The following is a 10742-nucleotide window of genomic DNA, read 5'->3' as shown; positions in this document are numbered from 1 at the left end:
CCCCCGCCCCATTTTACTACCAAAGCCTTTTATTTCTGCGTCTATGGAATTCCTTACAAATAGGAAAACAATTTTAAAAAGCCCCACTAACATACCTTCTAGGACCTAGTATGGCAGAAGAAAGGTTTTCAAAATCTCAATTTTATTTACTGTCTTATTTAATTATAGCAGCCCGCCTATCCTTGGCTAAGTTATGGAAAACAAACTCAGTACCGTCAAACGAAGAATGGAAGAACAAAGTTCAACAAATGTTTATATTGGATAAGAGACCCCACCAAGTGAACCTTCTCCCAGTGGAAAGATATATTGACAACTGGAAGCTCTGGATGGACTACCAAAAAAAAGAATTAGATGCGCATTATTTTCCAATTGATTATTAATTTATTGATTGTATACTAAGTGATATAGACTGCAAGACAAATGGTTATTTTTTCTATCCTTGATTGTTATTATATACAATATCCCTTTACCCCAACCTGATAAGAAGGCACAAAAAGATAGAATAAGTGATAAATACAGAAAACTATAAGTAACGATGCCATAAATGTTAGAGTTTAAGGGACTATTATGAAATGGGGGTAAGAGATTAAATAAGAGGAAATAATTTACTCAATCATGGAAACTTACGAAATAAGAAACAGTTAGAAAGAATGCTATGTAGTAAGTAACAATGAAATATTGACTGAAGGAGAAGTCCTCATAAGTTTTAAATGTTATGTAAATGTTTGTTTACCCCTTATATCCATCTGGCAAATAAGAAATAATGCAGAGATTCGACTAAGGATATTTATGTCCGGATGTAACTAAATGTCTGTTACTCTTTCTCCTCTAACTTTTTTTTTCTCTTTTTTTCTTTTCCACTGACTTATGGAATGATGTCAGTGACTCTTTCTGTTTATGTACAAACCTGTTTTTAACTAATAAAGATATTTTAAAAAAAATATTTCTAAGGTAATTTTCCTTTTAGAGGAAAAGATTAACATTCTATCTTATGAATGAATGTTGAATGCAGAAGTAATGTGATCCATTTTAAAACAATTTTTCAATTTAAAAATGTACATCTCCAGATGCTTTTATCCACATTTTTTTAAAAAAATAGCTATCATCTGAAATAATGGAAAGCTATGGCAAAGCTGTGCTCTTCTATCATTTTCTTCCATGGAAATGGAACAATGTTCTGTACATTGTCAGCTTTTACAAATTGATAACTAACATGAAAGATTCTGCTACAAGACAGTATAGATAGTTAGGGCAGCCTGATCCAGGTGTCCAGGTGGTTAGCAGTTCTGAGGTTACTCACCTTATAAACCCTTTTTGGGTCAAAAGCGGATATAGAAATGTTCCAAATGAAATCAAATAATAAATAGGCATAAATGTAGATTATTAGTAAAATAATCTGCATTAATGTGCATTCCTTACCAGCATCAGATATCCATTTGATGGTGCATGACTGATGAAGAAATTGTCCATCCAGTGAATATAGCAGCTGGCTTTGTTGTCTAAATTCACCCAGTACAAAATATGAAAGCAAATTTGCAGCAAGGGACATCTTTCCAAGGAATTTCAAGAGAAGAAGAATTGTTGATAAGTCAAGTAGGACTAAGTGATCTCTTGAGGGGAGAGTGGGCTCTGGATATCTGAAACCACTTCACAGTTTTTCTAGGGGGGAAAAATCAAAAACCAGCATGTACACTTGCATCCACAATTCGGATTTGGAAATTGGCTGAGGAATTCAGAATTATAGCCCTCCAACTTCGGAATTTGGAGTTTTAAAAATTCTGAATTTCCAGATCCTGGAACTCCACTGAAGTTAATATAAATGGTCATTTCCCCTTTATAAAACACAAAGCAGCAAAACCTTTTAAAAGAAATTTCTCCTCCCGCCTGTCACCTTCCCAATACACTTCGGCTAACCACCAAGAGTTGAGAAAATGTGGCAAGTGCACACCAAAAGCCGTTATTTCCTGGCAGCAGTGCCGAAGGATTAGGAAATTGTGCAATGGGCATACTGAACCTTGAACAATAGAAATGCCACCCGCATTGAGGGAGCAGAGGACAGGCTGCACTGGGGAATGGAAAAAATACTCTGGGCTGTTCTGGAAGGCAAATTAGAGAATCAGTTAGCCTGAGGTGGTGGTTCTTGAATCCTTGTTTTGGTATTGATATGTACACATATATAGTTTATAGTGTTTTAAGCCATATAGACACATATAGGTAGCCTTAAAAGTTAGCCTGCACAAAGAGTGAAGCATGTTATATAAAATCATCTTAGCTAACATCCCTGATGAGGCATGGAATTGAGTTTGCTAAAGATCTGGTAAACACGAAGGAATGCGAAAGGGGTGAGTTAAAGGGCATCGAGAAATGAAACTCAGGGAGCAGCCTGACACAGGCTCTGAGATGAAAGAAACAGGGCGTCTCAGTAGAGATAAGGGAGCTAGCAAGATGTTCACAAAATAGATAAGGATTAGCAGAAGACTTGATTGCTATAGAAACTTTATACATGAGGTGTTTTAGACTCAAGTTACATTAAAAATATTAGAAGGAAAGGTGTGGTAAGAGGTGGGATAAGATGACCAGGTCTGTATGTTTACTTGACTCAACCCAATGAGCAAGAAGCGGGGAGGTACGTTTTTGTAACTATAAATTATGTTAACACAAGCAGCAGCTCTTCGAACCGGCTCCCTGTCTGATTTTTACGGAGAGTCTTGGTTCCCTCTTCTGCGCAGAATTGAAACAATAAAAACTCTGAACACTGAAGAAGCTTATGGATGGTTATTTTTGAGCAACCGGACAGAGCCCTTGCTCTGAAGACAGGGCTTCTGCCCTGTGCCTATCAGTATTAGCAGTAACACTCCTTAGATTAGATTAGCTGTGCTTCATGCATACAAAAAGCCCCATGTGATTTCAACAACATACGAGACTCAAATAATTTTAGATTTTTCATGGTTCAGAATAATGCAATAATGATGCACACACAAAAAAATTCTGATCCAAATCATCTATCTCAGTAAGCAGGGGGATGTTTTCACTCTGGTCTTCTGAACATATTCACCAGCCAAATCAAGCTATGCCAAGCCATATTTGAAACCTGGTTTTATCGTTAGCTTTCTTTTTCAATCCCAGAGAATGTGTTGTTTCACAGAATAGTCATGGCTGCTTATGTATGGACATCTGTGAGAAAAGGTCCTTAAAGAGCTTTCAGCAACAAAGAATTCCTCCATGATTTCCAAACTAAGCAGCCAATTTTCTCATCAGGAATGCAGCAGAAACCAGAAGTGGGATTACAAGTAGTATTTAGTGATTAATATGCATGATCCTAGAAATTCTGTTTGCTGGGCTATGTTAGAGGGATGGAGAAAAGTAACATGATTCACATTCAAGTCCAACTACAATTACCACCATCTCAGTAACAATGATGGTATTATTTAATTGGCCCACAAACACAGTTATTAAAGAATTTATTGGTTGTTGTGGGTTTTCCGGGCTGTGTGGCTGTGGTCTGGTAGACTTTGTTCCTAACATTTCTCCTGTATCTGTGGCTGGCATTTCACAGAGGGAAGTCTGTTATACACTGTGTCCAGTGAGTTAGGAACAAAATCTACCAGACCACCACCACAAACATTAGGAACAAGATCTACCAGACCATGACCACACAGCCTGGAAATCCCACAACAACCAGTTAAATCCGGCTGTAAAAGCCTTTGACAAAATAATTTATTGTTTAGTATTAGATATTTTCTTTCTGCTTTTGTAGATGATGTCTGCCCAAAGTATCTGATACAAATCTAAACCAACAAAACTAAACCCAGACTTGCACCCCTTTACATCCATTGTATTCAGGAAACCTACAAGGGTGTATAAGATAGCATGGCACATTGTCCATTACACCCAGTTATCCTATTATATTAATTTGATTGTTATTCCTAAATTCCATACATTTGATTACCCTTTCTTTCATAAGCTAATAATTTCACCTTTTGGATCATATTTACCGTAGCCCACATTTTTTTTCTTTTTTGGTCACTGGCATCTGGCTCTTCATCACTCTACTGTTATTGTATCCTGAATAATAGCATTTATTTCCTTGTATCAACAGATATTGCTTTGAGCAGACTGCCTGGAAAACCCACACCAGCCAATTACTTTGGGAACTTCTCCCCAAGAGATTTTTTTCCTTTTTCATAGACAATTCCTCAAGGGTTCCCAGCACTTGGATACACAACATTAGGGCTGTTTTTGGCATTCTCATCCCTGATGTTTTGATACACAATTTCTGTCTTGGTTTTGCTCCATTATTATGCAACTAGGGGCAGACTACATCCCTTCTCCCCTTCCCTTCCATCACTCTCTGCTCCTCTTCTCCTTCCTGCTGTTTGGAACATTCTCCCTTGATTGCTCTGGGAATGTCTTTGCCTCCTACCTCAGCCTCCTAATCCACCCTCCATCAATATCTGCACCTCTCCTCATTCCCCCACTTCCTTGATTGTTCTTGTTACTTCTCTTGATATTATGGCAAAGGTAATGTTATCTAAAAGATGGGTATCAGATATTTGGACAGGGACACAATTTCAGTGCTTGCCCTAGGTTCTTATTTTTTACTATATTTTATTCAGAGCAGGCTATTTAAAAAATAAGCTTCTGGACACAAATACAATACATTTAAAGATAAAGAGAAAGCAACCAGATATAATTAGGAATACATAGCTGCATAGTTTGGCAGCATTTAAAATCTGGAAGTTTTTTTAGTTTGTTTCTACAAGTAGTCTAAAAAGTTGGTTCCTACATTAATCATCATTTGACTGCCAAGAACCACAGAGTCTCCAAAGCAGAGTGAAACATGTCAAACTGTGCAAATTACAACTGTTGAAGCCTGAGTCTTCTGTCAGACAAGTTCTCATGTAGCAACTCTTAAACATGAACTAAGGCAATGGCATGTACATGTGCTCCACAATGCAAAGTTAATTGATGTGGGGGAGGGGACCAGTATTTTCAATTATGACAGGAGAACACTTTTCCATAGTAAAAATTTAATGCATTGCATTTGTTCCTTTTATCAAACAGACAAATTCATTAGAGTTTTGTGGGTTTTCCAGGTTGTATGGGCATGTTACAGTATTATTTTCTTCTGATGTTTCACCTGCAGTGACCTGGGTCATAAGCCCATGGAGCCCACTGGAGGGCTTTTCAATGGCAGGGAGGTTTTGCTTCATATTTGGTCAGCCTGCACTGTCGAGGAGCCCTCTGGAGCTGAGGGCTCTGGATTGGGCAACCCATCATTACATTAATATAATTCATTATAGAGACACATTCCAGAAGTGACCAGCATGGTTTAATGGTTAAAGTGTTGGAATAGGATTCTGAAAAATCCTGGGATGAATCCCAAATACTTCCATAGAAACTTGTGGGGTAACCTTGGACCGGTCACACACTCTCAGACTAATCTACTTCAAAGGACTGTTGTGAGAATAAATTGGAGGAGAGGAGAATGATATAAAGCATTTTGAGTCCCCATTGTGATGAAACACAGGATATAAAGAAATAACCATTGCGTGCAGATGTGCGGATTACACTTTACCCAATAACCACAGAGAAATATTTATTACTTTGGAAATGAAATGGCAGCACTTGGCCGGTTTACATAACATTAAAAATAACATATATAATAATAGCAAGATTTGGAAGCTAAGGGCGGCTTATATAGGACACATCCTGGCCTGGAAGCAGCCAGACCACTGAACCTGTGCACGGCCAGCCCCAAAGCCCTGACACCTCCTGGCCGCCAGGAAGCAAACCACTGACACCGTCCTCCCCCCATGGGGACCGGGACAGGAGGTTACTGGGTGCCACTTGGATGCATATCCATTTGTGACACCCCCTCCTGCCGGGGGTAGCGAGCCCAAAATATGACCTCCAGGCCTGTGCCATCAAGCCCTCCACTACCCCCAGACCTCTTATTGAGGCCCCCGCCGCAGGGAGGTCTGGCCTGCAAGCCTGCCTCCCCAATAAAGGATGTGCCCCTATGCCCAAAAAACTGCCCAGACTGCGACAAATAAGTAAAACAAAACATGCAACAACCCCTAATAACCCTAGGGAGGGTGGGTGGGTCTGTTCACCCCTGGCCTTGCGAAGAGGCCAAGTTGAGCCAGGAACAGGCTTTTATAGCCTCCCGGCTCCCCTGTCATGTGACGGTGGAACAGTCACATGACCACCGTTCTTGGCCGAACGGGGAAGTGGGCAGACGCTCCATCCTCCCCTGCCATAGCTGGCGCTCTAATTGAAGCAGATTAAACTTTTATTGGTATCCAAAATGAAGAAACCAGATGCAATCAAGAAATAAATATGTTTGTCTCACAACATTCATAAGTTTCTAATTATGTTTTTCCAGGCATTCTTAACATCTTTGTTGCGCAAGGTATAGATAATAGGATTTAACAGAGGGGTCAAGACACTGTATATGACTGGAATTAGCTTGGAATGATCCGAGGTATAACTACTATTTGAAGTTGAGTAGGTGAAAATGCCACTACCATAATACAAAAGAACTACTATGATATGTGAGGAACAGGTGGAGAATGCCTTTTGTCTTCCTTCTCCTGACTGCATCTTCAAGACAGTTAAGAAGATGTAAATGTATGATAATAAGATACAAACTAATGGGGTCCAAGCTATGAATATGCCTATGGACAACAAAAGAATTTGGTTGAAGGAAGTGTCTCCACAGGATAACTTCAGCAGTGGTGGAATGTCACAGTAGAAAGCATCAATTTGGTTGTCCCCACAAAAGGGCAGCTGGAAAGCAAACGTGGTATGCACCACAGAGTTGAGGAAACCACCAACCCAGCAGGCTATTGCTAGCTGCAGACAGATATCTTTGCTGATAATCAATGTGTAGCGCAAAGGGTTGCATATGGCAATATAGCGATCAAACGCCATGACTGCCAGAAGGAGGCATTCAATACCCACGAAGGAAAAGAAAAAATACACTTGAAGTAGACAACTGATGTAGGGGATAGTGTTCCTGTCAGAGAGAAGGTGAGCCAACATCTGGGGGATAGTGGTAGAGGTGTAGCAGATGTCAAGAAAGGAGAGATTATCAAGGAAGAAATACATGGGGGTTCTCAGATTTTGATCCACAATTGTCATGGTGATGATGAAAGCATTCCACAGCATGGTGAATAGATAAGTGATGAAGAATCCTATGAAGAGCAAATGACGCACTTTCTTGAGACTCTGAAATCCCAGTATGATGAACTCAGTCAACTCAGTTTCATTTTGTGCCTTCATATCTTGACCAAAACAAGATTTTCTATAGAGAATAGCGAAAAGAATGGCAGTAAATCCAAGTGATGCAGTATGGAAATTTACAATATAAAAGGCTTAGAACAGCAGATTAATATTTTAAGGTAATTTTTCCTTTTAGAGGAAAAGATTATCATTCTATCTTATGCATGGATGTTGAATGCAGAAGTAATGTGACACATTTTTAACACTCCTATCTTTGCTATTCTAGCATTTTCTACCATGGAAATGGACCACGTTATGCCCATTATCATCTTTTATAAATTGATAACTAATATGCAGGATTCTGCCACTGGGAAGTAAAGCTAGGGATGAATGTTCCTTTCTTTTATTGTGTTGCCTGGTGGTCCTTCCTTTCTTAATTCTAGCAAAGGCAAGAGAATTTGCAAAATTACCTCTAGAATTAGACCAGGGGTAATTTGCCACAGGTTTCCATTCCTTCAGGTGAGGATGAAGGGGCCTGCAACATGTATAAGTGGAAAAATTGAAAGCAGTGAAAAAGTTAAGACAACCTCTCCCATCCTCCATGCTGTCCCACTTCACTTTAAAATCTAAGTAAACACATTACATAAAAATAATCAGGAATCACAGTACTGAAAGGAATGAATGGTTCCTTAATTACAGAAGGATGTGATGTTTGTGTGTGTGCGTGCATGCGTGCATGCGCGCGCACGTATACTAAGGGAATTAACAAAGAAATTGCTGCAGGAACTTGTCAGGAAACAAATCAATGTTGCCAAGTACAGGGTTTGCTAACTCTGCCTGGAAAAATCCCTGGAGATTTTCAGGGTGTAGTCTGGGGAAGATGGGATTTGGGAGGGGGCACTAAGCAGGGTATACTATCAGAGAATCCGCTCTCCAAAGCAGTCATGTTCTCCAGCTGTGGTGACCTGTGTCATCTGAAGATCAGTTGTAATTCCAGGAGATCTCTCAGCCTGGAGGATTACAATCCTACCAAATATTGATATTTAGACAGATTTCTTTGTACACATGGTAGCACACCACAGTAGGGAATTTCAAAATACTTCAAAAGTTAACATTTAAATCATAAAACCATTCTTACAATGGCTCCGCTGGTCCAACAATGTTTAGAAAGTAATTTCTGTGCTTCCTAATTGTGACATCTCCCTTTGATTTTAGAAAACTCACTGAAACTACAAATCTACACAAATGGAGGATTGTTAAAACATCTATGGTGTCTGATTCCCAGTTCTTGACATGCCACCGAATTCCATATAAAGTGAAATTGCTAAGAAGGCAAATATGAAGGAATTCAAGAAAACCGTGTTCAGTCAATAGGGAAAGAACAACCTCAACAGTGTTCCTCGCACTTCTACATGAAGATTACAGACATCTTTTTTTCATATGAGCTCATTGACTTCTGCCATATGAACCTACCCATGCACACTGATCGTTTTGCTATGGGTGCTCCTGGCATCTTAGGATTCATGAGCAGCAACCCAAGAAAGGGCCTTCTCAAATCACGGTGCTGAAACTCTGGAACTCTTCCTGGATGAAGACTTGTCTTCCCAAGCAAGTGAAGACTTTGGGTGTTTGTTTCATTTGGTGCACACCCACTATCGGCCCACCCACTATTGGCCCTCCACCCTATCTGTGCTGTATGTTATTATATGTTATATTGCATTGTTAAATACTTTACATATGGATTTTAAGTGTTGTTTCAATATTTCAAAAGTATCAGTATTCTGAGGTTAGGCATCTTAGGGACCTTTTTAGGTTCAAAAGGAGGAATATAAATATTTTAAATAAAATAATAAACATATTAATGCAGATTATTAGTAAAACTGAAATTACTAATAATCTGCATTGATTTTTTTTTACCAGTATCAGATATTCATTTGATTATGAATGGCTGATGAAGAAGTTTTCTATCCAGTGAATATAACAGATGACTTTGAAACTGCCAAGCATTAAGGTTCGTCTAAGGTATGGCAAAGATAAGTTGTAGAAATACCTCGGTAGTCGCAAGGAATATTGGTAGTAGACATCTGGACATCTGAACTCACTTCCCAGTTTTTACAGGACCCCCCTTCCCTGCCCCCAGAAATAGGAATATGTACTCAGAAATATAGCCCTTCAGATTCAGAATTTGGAATTTTTAAAAAATCTGAATTTCTGGATCTCGGAATTCCATTAAAGTCAATATTAATATCCATTTTCCCCTTTAAAAAACACAAACAGACAAAACTTTTTAAAATAATTTTCCTCTGCCCTCTGTCATCTCTCCAGTGACTTCGGCCAAACACCAAGAATTGAGAAAATGTGGCAAATGTACATCAAGAGCCATTATTTCCACAAAGCAGTACCTAAGGATTAGGAAATTACTTCAGTTGGCATACTGAACCCTGAACAATAGAAATTGAGGGAGCAGTTGACAGGTTGCTCTGGGGAGTGGGTTGTAAAGTTAGTGACCCCTCTGTCCTTTTGTGTCACCTCTTGTCTGTCGTTAGACTGATACCCTCAGGTCTAATATCTTCCCTCTTCTCAGAAGTTAGAAAAGAGCTCGCATGCTATCTCCTTTGCTTCACCATATAAGCATTACTTCCCTAATGAACACTTGCACTTTACATTGCTTGCTTTTTTTTCGTCAAGTGTGTTAGTCGTTTCTCTGTGTGGTAAACTACAACAGAATTGAACACATTATCTTCTGTTTTTCTCCAGTGAAGATGTAACAAAATCCCATTTAAAAACAGTATCTGTCCATGTTTCTTGAAAAAGCTAGAAACAGTTCAGCATGTGCTTTTTGTGGTGTAGCTTTTATGCAAATATTTGGAACACTTTAATTCATCTTCTGATAAACTCATATAGTGCCTCATCTGAGAGAACTGTGATCTATTTATTAGTAGATTTTAACCCACTTGTTACTAATATAGTAGCTACATTTCTTGCCTTAGCTATAAGATGAATAGAACAATAATTGTCAGGATTCAGCTAGTGGTACAGAGTTCTGTATTCTACCTTGTCTCTTTTTAATAAAGGTAATAATGCTGTGATGATGTACTTTCATTCTACCCTTGCCTGGAATGCTTGTCCCTAAACCAGCAACACTTATAGCCTTCAGACTTATAGCCTTCTACATCCATTGTATCCAGGCAACATAGAAGAGTGTAATTGTGTTTTGGATTGCATGGCACATTATCCATTACACCCAGTTATCATATTATATTAATCTAATTGTTACTCCTAAATACCATACATTTGATTACCCTTTTTTGCATAAGCTAATAATTCACTTGTTGGACGGATCATATTTACCACAGCCCATGCTATCTTTTCTTTATTGGCGACTGGAATCTGGCTCTTCATTGTGGTATTGTTATTGTATGATGAGTACTAATTACAGCATTTATTTCCTTGTAGCTACAAATATTGCTTTGGGAACTTCTCCCCAAGAGATATTCTCCTTTTTCATAAACAAT

At 38.8% G+C, this 10742-nt stretch overlaps 2 protein-coding genes across 2 annotated transcripts in view; both read right to left on the bottom strand.

Annotated features, from left to right (window-relative positions):
- Positions 1-4039, bottom strand: part of LOC125444110 (olfactory receptor 5V1-like) — a 20338-nt gene extending 16299 nt beyond the window's left edge. The window contains exon 1 of the mRNA XM_048516548.1: positions 3978-4039. The gene's annotated coding sequence lies outside the window, so the exon portion shown is untranslated. The remainder of the gene's footprint in view (positions 1-3977) is intronic.
- A 1608-nt stretch (positions 4040-5647) lies between these two features.
- Positions 5648-10618, bottom strand: LOC125444109 (olfactory receptor 5V1-like). The gene is made up of 4 exons (XM_048516547.1): positions 10579-10618; positions 7698-7762; positions 6368-7309; positions 5648-5702 (listed from the first exon to the last, which is right to left on the bottom strand). Exons 3-4 carry the CDS (start codon positions 7285-7287, stop codon positions 5648-5650), a joined length of 975 nt encoding a protein of 324 aa, XP_048372504.1. The 5' UTR covers positions 7288-7309; positions 7698-7762; positions 10579-10618.
- Between the last annotated feature and the right edge of the window lie 124 nt (positions 10619-10742).

This window comes from Sphaerodactylus townsendi, linkage group LG15 (genome assembly GCF_021028975.2).
Source record: "Sphaerodactylus townsendi isolate TG3544 linkage group LG15, MPM_Stown_v2.3, whole genome shotgun sequence".
NCBI classification, from domain to species: Eukaryota; Metazoa; Chordata; class Lepidosauria; order Squamata; family Sphaerodactylidae; genus Sphaerodactylus; species Sphaerodactylus townsendi.
The sequence above is the reverse complement of the archived record's forward strand: the minus strand, read 5'-3'. Positions and strand labels throughout refer to the sequence as shown.

Bases quoted from the DNA above. Each gene is read 5' to 3' on its own strand.
- LOC125444109 (XM_048516547.1), bottom strand. From the start codon at position 7,287: ATGAAGGCACAAAATGAAACTGAGTTGACTGAGTTCATCATACTGGGA. The intron at 5,703-6,367 runs CTTATGAATGTT...AGGATGTGTCCT, and splicing joins TGGAAAAACATAATTAGAAA to ATATAAGCCGCCCTTAGCTT.